Below are 19,860 nucleotides of genomic sequence, written 5' to 3'. Positions count from 1 at the left end.
TGCTCGGCCACAGCCAGGTGCAGCCTCCGGGCCTCTGCGGAGTCCGGCTGCCGGCTCTCTGCCTTCAGGTCTTGCTCAAGCGATACCATCTTTTCTTTCTTCCCTGCGGTACTGGGGTTGGCACCCAGGGGCATTCTGCTTTTGAGCTACACCCCCTGCCCTATTTTGTATTCTTTATTTTGAAACAGGGTCTCACTGAGTTGCAGAGGGCCTAAGTAGCTGAGGCTGTCCGCGAACCGCGATCCTCCTGTCTCAGCCTCCTAAATGCTGGGGTTACAAGTGTGCGCCGCCACGCCCCGCCAGATTTTCATTTTCTATCTGAAAACGGGGTCTCACTAGGTTTCTTTTTGGTAATACCGGGGGTGGAACCCAGGGGCTTTTCTACCTCCGGCTACACTCCCAGACCTATTTTATACTTTATTTGGAAACAGGGTCTCACTAAGTTGCTGAGAGCCTCACTAAGTAGCTGAGGCTGATATCCCAGGCCTGTGCCCCACGCCTGTATTTCTGTATTTTGTTCCCAGTTGTATTCCCAGAGCTTAGAACAATCTGGCAATCAACCCGCACCCCAAACACGCTTGAGAGCCCGGGCATGGTGGCGCGCTCGCAATCGCAGTACTTGGGAGGCTGAGACAGGAGCATCGCAGGTTCCCGGGCAGCCTCAGCAAGTAGTGAGGCTCTCGCCGCCCTAAAGCGAGCGAGTCCGTGTTTCAAAATAAAAATAAAACGGGGCTGGGAGATAGCTCAGAGGTGGAGTGCCTCGGGGCTCAAATCCACAGTACCACCCAACCCTCCCCCAAACAAAAAAACACCCCCGGCAGGCTGCAGGGCTGCGGGGCGCGCCGCTGGGCCAGGGGAGGCCCTCCCGGCCGGGGAGGGTGACGCCGCGCCCCTTCCCTTGCAGGCCGCCATGCGCGCGCCCGGGCTGCGCGCGCTCCCGCTGCTGCTCCTGCTGGGCGCGTGGCCGGCGCGGGCGGGCGCGCCGCGCTGCGCCTACACCTTCGTGCTGCCGCCGCAGAAGGCCGCGGGCGCCGTGTGCTGGAGCGGCCCGGCGGCCAACGCCAGCGAGCTGGCGGCGCTGCGCACGCGCCTGGGCCGCCACGAGGAGCTGCTGCGGGAGCTGCGGGGCCGGGCGGCGGCCGACGGCGCGCTGGCCCGCGAGGTGCGCGCGCTGCGCCAGGAGAGCCGCGGCCTGAGCGCGCGCCTGGGCCAGCTGCGCGCGCAGCTGCGGCAGGGGGCGGAGCCCGACGTCACGCCGAGGGCGGAGCCCGACGCCGCGCCGGAGCAAGGGGCCGGGCCTGACGTCACGTCGAGGGCGGAGCCTGACGCCGCGCCAGAGCAGGGGGCCGGACCTGACGTCACGCCGAGGGCGGAGCCTAAGGCCGCTCCGGAACAGGGAGTGGGGCCTGGCGTCACGTCGAGGGCGGGGCCTGCCGCGCTGGGGGCGGGGCCTGCCGCCGCGCCGGGACCAGGGGCGGGGCCTGCCGCGCTGGGGGCGGAGCCTGCCGCCGCGCTGGCGCTGCTCGCGGAGCGCGTGCTCAACGCGTCCGCCGAGGCGCAGCTGGCCGCCGCCCGCTTCCAGCAGCTGGATGCGCGGTTCCGCGAGCTGGCGCGGCTGGTCAGCCAGCAGGGCGGCCTCCTCGCCCGCCTGGAGCGCCTGTGCCCCGGGGCCGCGGCCGGGCAGCAGCAGCAGCCGCAGCAGGTAACCACCTCGGCTGAGAACCGGGCCTCTCTGCCCGCCCCGGTCTCCCATCGCAGCTCTGAAATCCGAAAGCATCCTCAGAACAGATGGCGACCCGCCGCCTCTCACTGCTCATCCCGATCAGAGCGCGGTTAGGGGCCGTCCAGTCTCGACTTACCCGCTTACGGGGAATAGCCAGAGGATCCCGCACCCAAGCAGACCCTTGGCTTATTAATTATCTCCAGTGCCAGGGCTGGAGCCAAGGGGCATTCTCCCACCGAGCTACACCCCCTACCCGGTTTTTCTAAGTCTTTATTTTGAAGCAGGGTCTCGCTAAGTTGCGGCGTGCCCTCACTGAGTAGCTGCGAACCTCTGATCCTGCTGTCTCAGCTTCCCGGGTACCAGGATTATAAGCAGGCGCCACCATGCCCAGCTTTTAATTTTTTTTTTTCTTTTGAGAACAGGGTCTTACAAAGTTGCTGAGAGCCTCACTAAGTTGCCGAGGTTGTCTTTGAACTGTGATCCTCCTGTCTCAGCCTCCCAAGCGAGGGCTCAGGGTTTTGGACAGAGACGGTGGCTCTGAGACTGCGTCTGCGTCCATGACTCGGTTGACTGAGGGATCTGGGGGTTGGACATCCGCGCTGGGATGTTCTCCTGTTATTACTGCTGTACAGGAAAGGACACAGGCTCAGATGAGCCCCGTCTGCTCTGGGGAGCCAAGAGTGAGGCTTGGGGAGGGCCGGCCCGGGCCTGGTGTGCCTGTCTGACTGGCTGCTGTCTTGGCTGTGTCCCCTGACTGTCGCCCAGGTCCTGCCGCCGCCCCTGGTGCCCGCGAGCCTGGTGGCTGGAGTGGGCAGCGACAGCGAGAGGCCGGGCCCGGAGCCCCAGACAGCCCGGACCCCGAGGCGGCAGGAGCCCTCGGCCTCGCCCGCTGCCGCAGAGCGCTCTGTTGCCCCCACCAAGCCGGCGGGTAAGTCGAGGCAGGGCTGCGGGGAGTGGGCCTCTTGGAGGTTCCTGGTGCCATGTGGCGGGGAAGACGGCAGTGTTTTTTTTTTTCTTCAGTACTGGGGATGGAACCCAGGGGCATTCGACCTCCGAGCTACACCCCCTGCCCTATTTTTTATTCTTTATTTGGAAACAGGGTCTCATTGAGTTGCAGAGGGCCTCACTAAGTAGCTGAGGCTGCCCAAGAACGGTGATCCTCCGGTCTCAGCCTCCCAAGTACTGGGATTGATGACAGGCGTGCGCCACCACGCCCAGAGTCACAGAGAGCTTTCATAGGGCCAGGAGGGGTGTGGTGGAAGACACATGTCATCCCAGTACTGGGAGGCTGAGACAGAAGGATCCTAGGTCAGAGAAGGGCCTCAGGTATTTAGTGAGGCACTCAGCAACCTGGTGAGACCCTGTTTCCAAATAAAAAATACAAAATAGGGTTGGGGTGAATCTGGGTTCAGTTCTTAGTGCCACCAAAAAAAAAAAAAAAAAAAAGCTAGGTATGGTGGCGCACACTTGTAATCTCAGCATTCTGGAGGCTGAGACTGGAGAATCGCTGTCCAGGGACAGCCTCAGCTACTTAGGGAGGGTCTTTTCAACTCAGTGAGACCCTGTTTCAAAATAAAAAAAATTAAGTCAGGCGTGGTGGCGCACACTTGTCATCCCCACGCTTGGGAGGCTGAGACAGGAGGATCGCACAGGTTCGAAGCCAGCCTCAGCTACTTAGTGAGACCCTGTTTCCAAATAAAGTATAAAATAGGTCTGGGAGTATAGCCCAGAGGTAGAAAAGCCCCTGGGTTCCACCCCCAGTATCCCCCCCCCCCACACACAAAAGAGAATAAAAAATAGGGCTGGGGTGTATCTCGGATGTAGAATGCCCCTGGGTTCACTCACGGTACTGCAAAAAAAAAAAGTGGGGGGGAGGGCTGGGAGGGTAGTTAAGAGGTAAAAAGTGCCTGAGTTCAATCACACACACACACACACACACACACACACACACACACACACACACACGTCTTACTGAGATAAGGAAATGACCATTGGATGAGGGAGAGACGGCACTCTTACTTTGGTGAGGGGACGGGCGATAACGAGGGCTTCTACCGCAGTAGGGGGCGGGTGGGGCGGCCGATCCCTCCCGGGTCTGTGTCCCCAGGCCCATGGCGGGACTGTGCGGAGGCCCACCGCGCAGGCCACCGGCGGAGCGGCGTGTACGAGCTGCGGCCGGGCCGGCGCGTGGTGGCGGCCTGGTGCGAGCAGGAGCTGGAGGGCGGAGGCTGGACGGTGATCCAGCGGCGCCAGGACGGCTCGGTGAACTTCTTCACGTCCTGGCAGCAGTACAAGGTGGGCGCGGGGGCCGGGGGGCCTGGGGGGGGCCAGGCCGGCCCTGACCCCTCCCTCCCGGCCCGCGCAGGCCGGCTTCGGCCGCCCCGACGGGGAGTACTGGCTGGGCCTGGAGCCTGTGCACCTGCTGACCAGCCGCGCCGACCACGAGCTGCTGGTGCTGCTGGAGGACTGGGGCGGCCGCGGGGCGCGCGCCCGCTACGACGGCTTCTCCCTGGAGCCCGAGAGTGACCACTACCGCCTGCGCCTGGGCCAGTACCGCGGGGACGCCGGCGACTCGCTGTCCTGGCACGGCGACAAGCCCTTCAGCACCGTGGACAGGGACCGGGACTCCTATTCTGGTGAGGCGCCCCGGGAGGGCTCCTCTGGCGCTGGGCTCCTGTCGTAGCACCAGGTCGAGGGACAGGACTTTTGTTTTGATGAGGGGGTGGAAAGTCCAGGTTCCTTCTCTAAGGAGGCAAGAGTTAGTAATCCCGTGCCAGGCTACACTCCCAGACCTATTTTATTTAATTTATTTGTTTATTTATTTATATATTGGTGGTACTGGGGTTCCCGGAAGCCCTTCTACCTCCAGGCTACACTCCCAGACCTATTTAATTTAATTTATTTATTTATTTATTGGTGGTACTGGGGTTCCCGGAAGCTCTTCTACCTCCGGGCTACACTCCCAGACCTATTTAATATTTTTTAAAATTTGGAGACAGGGTCTCTTAAACCAGCGCGGCTGGCTTCGAACCTGTGCGATCCTCCTGTCTCCGCCTCCCAAGCGCTGGGATTACAAGCGTGCGCCACCACGTCCGGCTTGGGTTTTTTATTTATTTATTTATTTATTGGTGGTACTGGGGTTCCCGGAAGCCCTTCTACCTCCGGGCTACACTCCCAGACCTATTTTATTTATTTATTTATTTATTTATTTATTTATTTATTTATTTGTGGTACTGGGGTTCCTGGAAGCCCTTCTACCTCCGGGCTACACTCCCAGACCTATTTTATATTTTTGAAACAGGGTCTCTCAAACCAGCACGGCTGGCTTTGAACCTGCGCTATCCTCCTGTCTCCGCCTCCCAAGCGCTGGGATTACAAGCGTGCGCCACCACGCCCGGCTTGGGTTTTTTTATTTTTTGGTAGTACTGGGGATGGAACCCAGGGGTATTCTACCTCCAAGTGATACCCCCAGCCCTCTTTTTTTTTCTTTCTTTCTTTTTTTTTTTTAAGATTCTGGGAATGGAACCCAGGGGCATTCTACCTCGGAGCTACACCCTCAGCCCTATTTTTTACCCTTTATTTTGAAACAGGTCTCATTGAGTTGCAAAGGGCCTAAGTAGCTGAGGCTGGCCAGGAACCGTGATCCTCCGGTCTCAGCCTCCCAAGCGCTGGGATGACAAGCGTGCGCCCCCACGCCCGGCTTTTGAGGTGTACCCTGAGCCCTATTTCTTTATTAAGAAACAGGCTCCCATTCCGCTGCTGAGGCTGGCCTCAAACCTGTGATCCTCCCATTCGAGGCAGCGGGCCACCACGCCTGGCGTCTCTCTTCAGGCATAGTGCTGTGGACTAAGTCCAGGGCCTTGTGCACGCTAAGAAAGCTCTTTTTCTTTTTGTGGTCCTGGGCATTGAACCCTGGGGCATTCTACCTCCCAGTTACACTCCCAGCTTGGTTATTTATTTATTTATTACAGTATTGGGGATGGAACCCAGGGGCATTCTGCCTCTGAGCTACACCCCCAGCCCGATTTTTTATTCTTTATTTGGAAACAGGCTCTAAGTTGCGGAGGGCCCAAGTGGCTGAGGCTGGCCTCGAACCAGTATCCTGTCTCAGCCTTCTAAGTACTGGGATTATAGCTGTGCGCCACCACACTTAGCTTTTTCTTTTCTTTTTTTTTTTTTTTTGTGATAGTATAAATTGAACCCAGAGGCATTCTACCTCCGGGCTACACCCCCAGCCCTATTTTATGTTTTTCATTTAGAAGCAGGGTCTCACTGAGTTGTGGAGGGCTTCACTACATAGCTGATGCTGTCCTCCAACCCGGGGTCCTCGGCTCAGCCTCCCAGGTACTGGGATGACGGGTGTGCACTGTGCACCGCCACACCGGCAACTCTGAGAAAGCGCGCTCTGGCTGAGCCTCAGCCCCACCCCAGGCTCTGAATTCTAGAAAGGAGTGTTTTTTTTTTTTTTTTTAATCCCGATAAAGAAATAAGCAGTAGACTCCTACTTTTGCAGAAAAAGAGGAAACAGACGCCTAATTTCCAGAAAAGTATGGCTCGTACTTAGGTAAGGAGACAGGGCCAGAATTAAGGCGCTCACTCTGAAGAAGAAAGTGGGCAGCCAGGGCTTTTATTTTGGTGAGGAGATGGAGCAACAGGGATTATATTCCATAAGACCGGGAAGAGGCAGGCCTTGCCTGGCATACGGCTGCTTTGTTCTGGTGTGGACCCCGACTCTCTCCCTCCTCAGGTAACTGTGCCCTGTACCAGCGCGGCGGCTGGTGGTACCACGCCTGCGCCCACTCCAACCTCAACGGCGTGTGGCACCGTGGGGGCCACTACCGAAGCCGATACCAGGACGGCGTCTACTGGGCCGAGTTTCGCGGCGGGGCGTACTCTCTCAAGAAGGTGGCCATGCTGATCCGGCCCCTGGAGCCCTGACCGCCCTCCCCGGGGCCCTGCCTCTCCCCCCGGGGCGCCTGCCTCGGGGCTCCCCAGGGGCACTTCCAGGTCATTCTGAGCTCGATTTTTATAACCACACAAAGTATCCACACACCCGTGTGCTTTGGTCTGCGCGTGCGGGGCCTGGGGTCACGCCCTGGGCCCACCCCCCTCCTCCTGGTCCTCCTCCTGGTCCTCCTCGTCCTCCTCCTTCAGGTCCTCCAAGATGAGGTTGTCCAGGTCTTCCAGGAGGCCGCCCTGGCTCAGGCAGGTGGCCACGGTGGACCCGCTGCTGATGTGGGGGTTGCTGGGGTGCAGGACCTTGGGCAGGTGGTTCTGCTTGCGGCTTTTGGGGTGCGCGCAGGAGGTCCCCGGCACGTAGGGCTCTGGGGAGGGAGGGGGGAACGCCGGTATCACCGGCGAGAGAAGGGAGGCCACCGTGGCGGAGGCCTGGGAGGCGCGGAGGCCACCGGGTACAGGGGCAGAGAAGCGGGCGACCCGGGGCCAAAGGGGTCCCCTGAGGCCCCAGGGAGCCGCAGGGCAGCTGAGCCCCGGGCAGGGTGGGCAGGGGTGGGCCTCACCTCTCCGGTTGTAGCAGTCGGCGGCCGAGCAGGAGTGGGTGTGTGCGCTGCGGCGCTCCGTGGCCCGGTCCCAGCGCGGGGGGATGATCCGTGTGGGGTACACGGAGAAGCCACACCCGTAGCACGGGGACAGGGACCCCATCTGTGCCCAGCCCCTGGGGGCGGGCAGGGCCGTGAGGCCGGGCGGGGGAGGGCGGGCGGGGGAGGGGCGGGCAGGGGGGCGGCCCTCACCGGAAGTTGTGGCGACACTTGGGGCAGTGGAACTCGGCCAGCCCCCACATCTTGTCCAGCGGCACGGGCTCGTAGCGCTTGTGGCACTTCCGACACCGGGACACCTGGGGCGGGCGGGCGGCCTGGCCTTAGCGGCCCATACCCGGGGGCGGGCAGGCCCTGGAGACCCCAGAGGCTGCAGAGCCCAGAAGCCAGGCTGGGGTGGGGGTGGGGGTCAGGTTTGATTTCTGCAAGGCTGTCAAAAGAGTCAAAGTTCTTCGGGAGCCGTCAAAGTTGGAAAACAGAGCCCGGCGTGATGGAGCGGGCTCGTAATCCCAGCATTCGGGAGGCTGAGACAGGAGGATCCCGGTTCGCGGACAGCCTCAGCTACTTAGCGAGGCCCTCTGCAACTCAGTGAGACCCGGTTTCAAAATAAAGAATAAAAAGTAGAGCAGGGGGTGTGGGTTGGAGGTAAAACGCCGGGGGGTTCCATCCCCAGTATCGCAAAAATAAAAATAAATAGGCTTACCATACCTCCTTTTCATGTGGCGTGGGGGCATTTTACCTCCAAGCTATACCCTTATTTATTTTTATTTTGAAACAGGGTCTCAGTAAGTTGTGGATGGCCTCACTGTAAGTTGCTGAGGCTGGCCACGAACCTGCGGTCCTCCTGTCTCAGCCTCCCAAGTACTTGGGATAAAAGCGTGCCACCACGCCCTGCTCGGCTTCTTTTTTGTATTTTTTGATGGCACTGGGGGTGGAACCCAGAGGCTTTCTACCTCCGGGCTATCCTCCCAGACCTGTTTTCTATTTTATTTGGAATCAGGGTCTCACTAAGTTGCCGAGAGCCTCACTAAGTAGCCGAGGCTGGCTTCGAACCTGCGCGATCCTCCTGTCTCCGCCTCCCAAGCGCGGGGATGACAAGCGTGCGCCACCATGCCCGGCTCGGCTTCTGATTTTTAATTTGAAACAGGGTCTCCCCAATTTGCCGAGGGCCTCGCCGAGAGGCTGAGGTTGGCCGCGAGCCTGCGATCCTCCCCAGCCTCCCAGTTCCGGTCCCTCTCAGGCTCCCCAGGGCCGGCCGGGGCGGAGGCCGCGTGGGGCGTCACCTCCTTCCTCTGGGGCACGCGGCGCCACCAGACGTGGTCGCAGGACGAGCAGGCGAACTGGCGGTCCACCGCGGGGATGAGGTCGTCCTGGGCGCGCTGGAACATGCGCAGGTTGGCTTGGGTCAGCGGCAGGAGGGAGGTGGCCACCGCCTGCGGAGCCGGGGACAAGAGGGCGTCAGCCCCGTCCTCCAAAGGCGCGCCCACCCCGGCTGCTGCCGCAACACACCTGAATATCCCGGTCCTGCTTCATGTCCTCAGGTGGGTCCTGGAAGGAGACGGCAGGGGAAGTGGGGGAGGCCCCTGCGGGGGACCCCGGGACGGAGGCGGAGGGCCCCGGGGCCACAGACGTGGCCAGGAGGCGTGAGAGCTGGCGCAGGGTCTCGGTGGTCCTCCGGCAGGCCCGGGGGTGGACGCCTATTTTCCCATTGCTCAGATGGGGACACTGACCCGGACCTTTTACTCCTCCCCTGGCACACATCACACACTTGTGGCACAAGTTTGGTGTGTGTGTGTGTGTCGGAACTCGGGCGCACCCGGCTACAGACCTATATGCCCGCCCTTTATTTATTTATTTATTTATTTATTTTTATTTATATATTTTTTGAGATACCGGGGATGGAACCCAGGGGCATTCTACTTCCGAGCTACACCCCCAGCCCTAGTTTTTCTTCTTTCTTTCTTTCTTTATTATTATTATTATTATTATTATTATTTTTTTTTTTTTTTTTTTTTTTTTGGTGGTACTGGGGTTCCTGGAAGCCCTTCTACCTCCGGGCTACACTCCCAGACCTATGTTTACATTTTTATTTGGAAACAGGGTCTCCTAAGCCAGCGCGCGCGGCTGGCTTCGAACCTGCGCGATCCTCCTGTCTCTGCCTCCCAAGCGCGGGGATGACAAGCCTGCACCACCACGCCCGGCTTCTTTATTTTTTGAAATAAGAGTCTCACTGAGTTGCAAAGGGCCTCACTTAAGCAGCTGAGGCTGGCTTCGAACCTGCGCGATCCTCCTGTCTCAGCGTCCCAAGCGCTGGGATGACAAGCGTGCGCCGCCACGCCTGGCTCCAGCCCTGCTTTTCTCTTTAGGATACTGGGGAATGAACCTGGATTGATTCTACCCAACCTGCATCCCCACCCGGCCCGGTTTTCTTTTCTTTCTTTTCTTTTCTTTCTTTTGAAACAGGGTCTCACTGAGTTGCAGAGGGCCTCACTAAGTAGCTGAGGCCGTCTGCAAACCGCGATCCTCCTGTCTCAGCCTCCCGAATGCTGGGATGACAAGCGTGCCCTTATTCCTTATTTTGAGACCGCGTCCCGCTAAGTTACCCAGGCTGGCCTCCCACCTAGGTCTTCCTGCCTCAGCCCCCCAAGTTGCTGGGATGATGGGCGTGTGCCCTGGTCCCTGGCTTGTGGGTCAGGCCGCTTTAGGCTAAGTCCTGGGGATGTGGAGTCTGACCCGCAGGTGCCACCCCTAGCTCTACGGCTCCCAGCTGTGGAGATGGGCGGCCACCCCCTCCCCCAGCCTTTGAGGGACAGCCCGGGGCTCAGGTGCTGATTATAGTCAGTGTTCAAGGCCCAGCAGCTGCAGAGCTGGCATGTGGCCCGGAGCAGGGTGCTTGTCTTGCAAGCGTGAGGCCAGGGTTCTCAGTACAGCGCGCAACACGCGCACGGGTTTATCTTAGCGGGGCGTGGTGGCTCACGCTTGTAATCCCAGTACTGGGGAGACTGAGACAGGAGGACCGCAGGATTGAGGACGGCCTCAGCAACTTAGTGAGGCCCTCTCAATTTGGCGAAACCCTGTTTCAAAATAAAAAATAAAATAGGGCCGGGGAGGTAGCTCGGAGGTAGAATGCCCCTGGCTTCCATCCCCAGTGCCCCACAAAAGAAAACAAGTCCCCCCAAATCCCAGCTGCCACCTGCCTGCTGCGTGAGCCTAGCGGTGACATCGCCACGCTGGGCCTCAGCTCCTTCGTAAGTGGGACAAGAATTAAGACTACCTGTCTCGGGGGTGGCCAAGAAGCCCACCCAGGACCCCGCCACCCGGGCAGTGCTCAGTCTAAGTCCTCCCGTCTACCATTTAAATGACCTGTACGTGTAAAACAGTACAACGTATTTCCTTATACTGTGTGTGTGTGAGAGAGAGGGGCGCAGCGGGGATTGAACCCAGATGCACTCCACCGCCCAGCCAGACCCCAGCCCTGGAGATGGGGGGGCCCGCGGCCTCCAGCCTAGGGACCCCCCTCGCTCAGCCCTTTTTATTTAAAACTCGCTCTGTCACTCCCTCCTGGGTCCTCCGGCCCCTGGGACTGCGCTGTGGGCCACCTGGCCCAGCTACCGGATTACACTCTGTGATAACTCTGTGAACGGCTTCTCAGGCGAGTGAAATTCACTTTACCAGCCACCGCACCTGTCTAGAGGCGGGCCCGGCCAGCCGACCAGCCATCTCCCCCCGCCCCGCTCCTCCCCGGGGCCGGTGGTGCCCACCTGAAGCCGGGTCACCCCTGCGGCCTGCCCAGGGCCCCTGCCCAGCCCTGCGGCCTCCAAGCCCACGGCCATCTCTCCCCCGCCCGGTGGGACGCACCTGGTGGGACCCAGGCCCTCGACAATCTCTCCCCCACCCGGTGGGACCCTGCACGGCCTCGGCCATCTCTCCCCCGCCTGGTGGGACCCTGCGCAGCCTCCTCAGCCCCTTGGCCACCTCTCTCCCACCCGGTGGGACCCTGCGCGGCTTCCCCAGGCCCCCGGCCACCTCTCCCCCACCCGGTGGGACCCTGCATGGCCTCGGCCATCTCTCCCCCACCCAGTGGGATGCACCCATGGGACCCTGCGCGGCCTCCCCAGGCCCCCGGCCACCTCTCCCCCACCCGGTGGGACCCTGCATGGCCTCGGCCATCTCTCCCCCACCCAGTGGGATGCACCCATGGGACCCTGCGCGGCCTCCCCAGGCCCCCGGCCACCTCTCCCCCACCCGGTGGGACCCTGCATGGCCTCGGCCATCTCTCCCCCACCCAGTGGGATGCACCCATGGGACCCTGCGCGGCCTCCCCAGGCCCTCGGCCACCTCTCCCCAGCCTGGTGGGACACATCGGTGGGACTCAGGCACTTGGGCATCTCTCCCCCGCCTGGTGGGACCCTGCGCAGCCTCCTCAACCCCTTGGCCATCTCTCCCTCGCCCGGTGGGCCCCTGCGCGGCCTCCCCAGGCCCCCGGCCACCTCTCCCCCGCCCGGTGGGCCCCTGCGCGGCCTCCCCAGGCCCTCGGCCACCTCTCCCCCGCCCGGTGGGATGCACCCATGGGCCCCTGCGCGGCCTCCCCAGGCCCCCGGCCACCTCTCCCCCGCCCGGTGGGCCCCTGCATGGCCTCGGCCATCTCTCCCCCGCCTGGTGGGAAGCATCGGTGGGACTCAGGCACTTGGGCATCTCTCCCCCGCCCGGTGGGCCCCTGTCTGGCCTCCCCAGGCCCCCAGCCACCTCTCCCCCGCCCGGTGGGATGCACCCATGGGACCCTGCGCGGCCTCCCCAGGCCCCGGCCACCTCTCCCCCGCCCCGTACCTGGGCGTCCAGGCTGTGGCTCAGCTCCTGGCCGTCCTTCTGCTTGACCCCTGCGGACAGAGGCGTCGGTGGGCGCCGCGGGGGGCGGGCGGGGCGGGCCGGGGGCGCTCACCGTACACGATGCAGCGGCCCACGCCGGCGTGGTCGCTGTCGAACCTCCGCATGAGCGCCCCGGCCTTCTTGCTGGACACCTTGCCGTGGAACTTCTCCCGCAGGCGCCGCACGCTCTTCTCCAGCTGCGTGGACAGCGGCCGGGAGGAGGGCGCCATGGCTCCCCTCGCCGGCTGCCCACGCCCGCCCGGCCCTTCGCGGGGAAGCCGCGGCCCGGGGGCCCGGGGTGGGGGCGCCGGCCCGCGTCCTACCTCCACGCCATCCTGAGCCATGGCGGCGGCGGCGCTCCCCGCGGCCCCTTTCGCTTTCGGTTCTCGGGGGCCCGGGCGCCCCGCCCCGCGCACCCTCGGCGTCCGCAGCCGGTCACATGTCCCCGCGCGGCGGGGTCCGCGGCTGCGCGCCCCCGGGGGGCGGGGCCAAGCGCGCCCCGCCCCGCCCGGCCTCAGTTTACCGCTCTGCGAAACGGGAGGGCGGCGCCCTGGGAGGCCGAGACCGGAGGATCGCGGGTTTAGAGGCCGGCCTCGGCTACTGAGTGAGGCCCTCTGCAACGCAGGGAGACCCCGTTTCCAAATAAAGAATAAAATATAGGGCTGGGGGTGTGGCTCGGAGGTAGAATGGCCCCTGGGTTCCATCCTCAGTACTGCTAAATAAATAAATAAATTAATTAATTAATTAAAATATAGACCTAGGGGTGTAGCTACATCCAGGGTGTAGAATGACCCTGGGTTCCATCACCTGCACAAAACATAAAGTTGAAAAGGGCTGGAGGCATAGCTCCAAAATGGAGTAACCCTAGGTTCGCAGCCAGCCAGCCCCAGCTCCGTACCGAGGCCCTCCGCAACTCAGTGAGACCCCGTTTCAAAATAAAGAATAAAATAGGGCTGGGGGTGTGGCTCGGAGGTAGAATGGCCCCTGGGTTCCATCCCGGATACCGCCAAAAATAAATAAATGAATAAATAAATAAATAAATAATAGGGCTGGGAGCATAGCTAGCTCAGAGGTGGAATGCCCTGGGCTCCATCCCGGGCCACATGCACACACACGCACACACACGCGCACACACGCGCACACACACGCACACACGCACGCGCACACACGCGCACACGCGCACACACGCGCACACACGCGCACACACACGCCCCAGGGATGCCCACGGGAGCCCGGACACACTCCGAGAGTCGCTGACCCCGCAGCGCGGCCGCAGTCCGGGCAGGGGTTGGGGGTCCAGAAAAATCAGGTTCCAGGTTCCCGGCCTTGCAGTCAAGGGGAATCTGGCTGTCTGGGGCTCCGGGGAATCTGCATGCCCTCAAAAAAGAAAAAAAAAAGAAAAAAAATGATAGTATTTAAGGTCAGGAGTGGACTTTAACACCATGTATATATGTAGCAGACACCACACTGGAGCCATAAACCTGAGCGATTATGTGGCGATCAATGAAAATATCCCACATAAACGTGAAGCCAACATTGTACAGCAGCCACACACGTAATTATGTGTCAGGCGGAAATCAAAAGAACACAATGAATGAATAAGGTACAAATGCAATTATAATTAGGGGTCTGGGGGTGTAGCTCAGTGCAGGGCCTTTGCCTACCATGCATGAAGCCTTGGTTTCTTAGGACTAGAGGGGATAAAAAGACAATTATACCAATATATTCTGTGAATATATATATATATATATATATATATATATATATATATATACGCACATATATATATATACACACACACATCCATACACATATATGCATGCATACATACATAAATACATATATATACTGTGGACTGAGCCCAGGGGTGTTCTGCTTCTGAGCTATAACCCAGCCCTATTTTTTATTTTTTTATTTTGAAACAGTTTCACTAGGTTGATGAGAGTCTCACTACTTGCTGAGGCTGGCTTTGAACCTATGATACTGTCCCAGTCTCCCAAGTACTGGGATTAGTGGGGTGAGCCACCACGCCCAGCCTGTAGTAATATATTCATTATATGAATTATATAGTACTTATGATACTGGGGCTTGAGCCCAGGGGTACTCTACCTCTGAACTACAACCTCAGCCCTTTTTACTTTTTATTTTGAAATAGGGTCTTGCTAAATTGCTGAGGGTTGAACTAAATTGCTGAGGCTGGCCTCATGACCGACTCTCCTGTCCCAGCTTCCTAAGTACTGGGATTACTGGTGCAGCACCGTGGCTGGCTCCCAGTCCTTTTTTTTTTTTTTTTTAATTTAGAGATGGGTCTTTTTAAAGATGTTTAAGCTGGATATGATGGCACACCCTTTGTAATCCCAGTACTTGAGAGGCTGAGACAGGAGGATTGCAAGTTTACAGCCAGCCTCAGCAATTTAGTGAGGCCCTCTGCAACTTAGTAAGACCCCGTTTCAAAATAAAGAATAAAAGCCGGGCGTGGTGGCGCACACGTGTAATCCCAGCATTCAGGAGGCTGAGACCGGAGGATGGCGGTTCGCGGACAGCCTCAGCTACTTAGTGAGGCCCTCTGCAACTCAGTGAGACCCTGTTTCAAAACAAAGAATAAAATATAGGGCTGGGGGTATAGCTTGGAGGTTAGATGTCCTGGGTTCCAACACCATTATTGCAGGAGGAGGAGGAGGAGGAGGAGGAGGAGGAGGAGGAGGAGGAGGAGGAGGAGGACTGGGTTTGTAGCCCAGAGGTAAAATGTCCCTGAATTCATTCCCCAGTACCACAAAAACAATTTAAAAATTTTTGTAGTACTGCTAATTGAACCCAGGGTATTCTACCTCCGAGCTAGACCCCCAGCCTTTTTTTTTTTTAATTCTTTATTTTGAAACAGGGTCTCACTGAGTTGCAGAGGGCCTCACTAAGTAGCTGAGGCTGTCCGTCCTCCGGTCTCAGCCTCCTGAACGCTGGGATGACAAGCCCAGGCCTCCAGTCCTCCCCTGTGGGCCTGTGCGCGCCCCGCCTGGCCTGGGCAGCAGGGCCACGGGTTCAGAAAGCCTCTCCTAGGCCACAGACGCAGAATGCACCCAGCCCTGAATGGTGGCGTTTGCAGATAAACCCGAAAAACAAAATTCCAACAAAAAGCCCGGCATCGCGGCGGCCACACGGGGGCGCTGCGGGCCGCCGAGCTGGAGCCGGGCTCCGCTCGCACAGATCAATTGTATCTGGGGTGGATCTCAGAGGAGCCACGAGGAAGGACTGACCGGCCAGGCGGTCAGTGGTCAGGTGCCCTCAAGCTGCGGCCTTGACGCTGTTTTTTCTTTTTGTTTGTTTGTTTTCCTGGTCCTGGGGCATTTGATCTCCAAGCTCCACCCCCAGCCCTATTTTTATTTTTTTTATTTTTATTTTTGGTGGTACTGGGGATGGAACCCAGGGGCCTTCTACCTCCGGGATACACTCCCAACCCTATTTTATATTTTATATAAAATTTATATTTTGGAAACAGGGTCTCTTAAGCCAGCTGAGGCTGGCTTCGAACTTGCGCGATCCTCCTGTCTCCGCCTCCCTATCCGGGGATTACAAGCGTGCGCCACCACGCCCGGTTTTTTATTATTTATTTGGAAACAGGGTCTCACTGAGTTGCAAAGGGCCTCGCTAAGTAGCTGAGGCTGGCCGCGAACCCGGATCCTCCTGTCTCCGTCTCCCAAAGGCTGGGATTACAAGCGTGCCCACCACACCCGGCCACACTTTTTTTTTTTTTTAATAACATGCACGAAACCCTGGACAGACAGGTGCGCCCGACGGAGGGGGCGGCGAGGTGGGATCATGTCGTGTTTGCCCTCAGCCGGGAGCGCACGTCTGTGGCACAGAAAATTATAGAAAAGAAAGAGTTTTGGGCAATCAGTTTTGTTAAGCTATTCCAGGAATCCATTTTACGCAATAATTGAGTAATTTGTTAAGAAGCTTTGCTCTGACTGTGCGTGGGGCAGTGAACACCCCAAGCCGGGGATAGGTCAGGGGAAAGCGCTTGCCCAGTGGGCGTGAGGTCCTGGCTTCCAGCCCAGCTGCAAAACCCAGAGCCCAGCAAACAAGGAAAAGGGCTCTGCACCGCCAGCTTTTATTTATTTACTTTTCCTGATTCTGGGAATTGAACCCAGGAGCATTCTATCTCTGAGCTATACCTCCAGCCCTTTGTAATTTTTAATTTTAAAGTTTGGGGCGGGTCTGGAGATGGAACCCAGGGCATTCTACCTCCGACCCTATGGTTTTTAATTCTTTATTTTGTAACAGGGTCTCACTGAGTTGCAGAGGGCCTCACTAGAATTCCTTTTTTTTTTTTTTTTTTGGTGGTGGTGGTGGTACTGGGGTTCCAGGAAGCCCTTCTACCTCCGGGCTATACTCCCAGACACCTACTTTTATATTTTTGTTGGAAACAGGGTCTCTTAAGCCAGCGCAGCTGGCTTCGAACCTGCGCGATCCTCCTGTCTCCGCCTCCCAAGCGCGGGGATTACAAGCGTGGCCACCACGCCTGGCCCAAGGGCCTCACTAAATAGCTGAGGCTGTCGGTGAACCACGATCCTCCTGTCTCAGCCTCCCGAATGCCGGGATCACGAGCGCGCGCCACCACGCCCGGCTTCCCAATTTCTTTTTGAAACAGGGCCTTGCTAAGTTGTTGAGGCTGACTAAACCTGTGAGATAGAATCTATCTCAGCTTCTCAAGTACCGGGGTTAAGGTATGTGCCAGCTCACCCAGCTACCAGACTTATTTTTAATTTTTTTTACATGAAAACAGGGCCCCATTAAGTTGTGGAGGGTCTTACCAAGTTGCTGAGGCTGTTCTTGAACCTGGGATCCTCCTGCCTCAGTCTCCCAAGTACTGAGATTACAGATGTGGGTCACTACACCCGGCTCCTTTTTTTTTTTTTTTTTTTTTTTAATGTGGTACTGGGGTGGAACTCAGAGGCTTTTCTGCCTTCGGGCTACACTCCCAGACCTATTTTATACTTTATTTGGAAACAGGGTCTCACTGAGTTGCAGAGGGCCTCACTAAGTAGCTAAGGCTGTCCGCGAACCGTAATCTTCCAGTCTCAGCCTCCCGAATGCTGGGATTACAAGCATGTGCCACCACGCCCGGCTCTTATTTTATTTATTTTTTTGTGGTGGAACCGAGGGACATTCAACCTCCAAACTACACCCCAGCCCTATTTAATTAAATTTATTTATTTATTTATTTATTTTTGGAGGTACTGGGGTTCCTGGAAACCCTCCTACCTCCGGGCTACACTCCCAGACCTATTTTATATTTTATTTGGGAACAGGGTCTCCTAAGCCAGCACGCGTCTGGCTTCGGACCTGCGCGATCCTCCTGTCTCCGCCTCCCAGGCGCGGGGATGACAAGCGTGCGCCGCCACGCCCGGCCAGTCCTATTTTATTTTTATTTTGAAACAGTCTCACTAGGTCGATGGGAATCTCACTACTCGTTGGGGCTGTCCTCAGCCTCCCAGGAACTGGATTATGAACATGGGCTTCCACACCTGCTTTATTATTTCTTATTACTTCTGGTATTATTTCTATTTTGAAACGGAGTCTTGTTACGCTGCTGAGGCTGGTCCTGAACCCCTGGCCTCCGGCATCCTCCCAGCCGGGGTGGCAGCAGTCACCACTGCACTCAGGGTGTTTTCCTCACACTCTCTGCACTGTATCCAAAATATCACGTCAGTACCCTACCCTCTTTCTACTTAATTTTTTTTCCCTATAGCACTGACCACTGCTTAACACACCAAGTATTTTTTTTTGAGAGTCTGGGGATGGAACCCAGGGGCATTTGACCTCTAAGCTACACCCCCTGCCCTATTTTCATTCTTTATTTTGAAACAGGGTCTCACTGAGTTGCAGAGGGCCTCACTAAGTAGCTGAGGCTGGCCGCGAACCGCGACCCTCCTGTCTCAGCCTCCCAAGTCCTGGGGTTACAAGCGAGGGCCACCGCGCCCGGCTGGGAGGGGGCCTCTGATCTGGATGGCCCCCCGAAAGCACAGCGTCAGTGAAGCGGACCCTTGGGGGCTGCGTGCGGGGCTCGGTCAGCACCGCGGACAGCGCCGGGGCCTCAGCACCGCGGACAGCGCCGGGCGCCCGGGCTTCAGCACCGCGGACAGCGGCCGCCGCCCCTCCTCCGGCCTCTCCAGGGGTCACCTCGGGGCGGCCTGGGCTCCGCGCCACGCACAGGGAGTCCTCGTCCAGGTCACCCACCGGTCAGGGGGGTGCTGTCCAGAAGAGAGACGCTGCCCTGTCACCCAGAGCTGGCCGCCCACCTCCACCACCCTCCGCTGGGTCATACGGCGCCATTTCTCAGCTGCTTTAATATTTATTTATTTATTTATTTATTTATTTATTTATTTATTTATTTATTTATGTGGTACTGGGGATGGAACCCAGGGGCATTCTACCTCTGAGCTACACCCCCAGCCCTATGATTCTTTCTTTCTTTCTTTCTTTCTTTCTTTCGTGGTACTGGGTTGGAACCCAGAGGCTTTCTACCTCCAGGCTACACTCCCAGACCTATTTTATATTTTATTTGGAAACACGGTCTCACTAAGTTGCTGAGAGCCTCACTAAGTAGCTGAGGCTGGCTTTGAACCCGCGCGATCCTCCTGTCTCAGCCTCCCAAGAGGGGAGATTACAAGCGTGCGCCCCCACGCCTGGCCTTATTCTTTATTTTGAAACAGAGTCTCAGTAAGTTGTGGAGGGCTTCACTAAGTAGCTGAAGCTGGCCGCAAACCTGCGCTCCTCCTGTCTCAGCCTCCCAAGTACTGGCATTACAGGCGTGAGCCACCACACCTGGCTTCATTTTTTATTTTATTTTATTTTATTTTTTTCGGGTCTGGGAATGGAACCCAGAGGCATTTGACCTCTGAGCTACACCCCCTGCCCTATTTTTTATTCTTTTATTTTTGAAACCAGGTCTCACTGAGTTGCAGAGGGCCTCACTAGGTATCTGAGGCCATCTGCGAACCGCGATCCTCCGGTCTCAGCCTCCCGAGTGCTGGGATGACAAGCGTGCCCACCACGCCCGGCTTCATCGTTGTTTTTAGTTACTAGGCACTACTGAGAACGTTTTCTACTCTCCCACGTCCCAAGGCTGTGCCTGGGCACCCATCTATCTGCGGCTGTCCACGTATCCAGTGTACGACCAGGGGTTGGGCTACTGGGGGTCAGTAGGCACTCTGCCATGGCCGACCTCTGACTACGTATGCTGGCCGCCCAGAGCTCATGACGGTGGGAACGCCTTGCCTCGGCTGTTTTAGGTTTATGTTAATATTAGCTGGAAAGCACCTGGGGAGGATAAGGTGCCTTTAAGGCTTGCTCTGATTGTATTTGTCTGAGTCTTTATAGAATTTTTTTGTTAGCTTGGTCATTTGGAATTTAATCGCAACCCGTACATAAATGTTAAAGCTTCAGGGGGTAAATCTTAAACCGATTTAGACAATTTGGGGCCATTAATAACATAAGGCTCAAGTACCTTTTTGGTAACAAGGCCAATTTCAAAAAATCCCCAAATGCCATTACCTGATACGGTTCCCCAAAAAGAGAAGTCGTGCACCATCCTGAAAACGTCTGCCGTGCAGCATTCCTGCCTTGCTCAATTTTAGACTAGGGTAAAGCACGGCATGGGGGTAATAGCCTGGAGGTAGAGAGCCCCTGGGTTCCACCCCCAGCACCACAAAAACCCAC

At 57.8% G+C, this 19,860-nt stretch overlaps 2 protein-coding genes across 2 annotated transcripts; one reads left to right on the top strand and one right to left on the bottom strand.

Moving 5' to 3' along the window:
* Positions 1 to 910: 910 nt before the first annotated feature.
* Positions 911 to 6,661, top strand: ANGPTL6 (angiopoietin like 6; the record flags this gene model as incomplete). The annotated part of the gene is made up of 6 exons (XM_080715511.1): positions 911 to 1,249; positions 1,475 to 1,702; positions 2,489 to 2,651; positions 3,831 to 4,018; positions 4,089 to 4,359; positions 6,471 to 6,661. 6 exons carry the CDS (start codon positions 911 to 913, stop codon positions 6,659 to 6,661), a joined length of 1,380 nt encoding a protein of 459 aa, XP_080571637.1.
* A 150-nt stretch (positions 6,662 to 6,811) lies between these two features.
* Positions 6,812 to 12,488, bottom strand: SHFL (shiftless antiviral inhibitor of ribosomal frameshifting; the record flags this gene model as incomplete). Its single annotated transcript, XM_080715510.1, has 8 exons — positions 6,812 to 7,047; positions 7,243 to 7,397; positions 7,474 to 7,577; positions 8,562 to 8,711; positions 8,788 to 8,826; positions 12,106 to 12,155; positions 12,218 to 12,341; positions 12,468 to 12,488. The coding sequence occupies 8 exons, from the start codon at positions 12,486 to 12,488 to the stop codon at positions 6,812 to 6,814; spliced, it is 879 nt and encodes a 292-aa protein (XP_080571636.1).
* Between the last annotated feature and the right edge of the window lie 7,372 nt (positions 12,489 to 19,860).

Source organism: Muscardinus avellanarius (genome assembly GCF_963383645.1).
Source record: "Muscardinus avellanarius genome assembly, chromosome: 18".
NCBI classification, from domain to species: domain Eukaryota; kingdom Metazoa; phylum Chordata; class Mammalia; order Rodentia; family Gliridae; genus Muscardinus; species Muscardinus avellanarius.
Note: the sequence above shows the minus strand (reverse complement) of the source record. Positions and strands in the feature narration are given on the sequence as shown.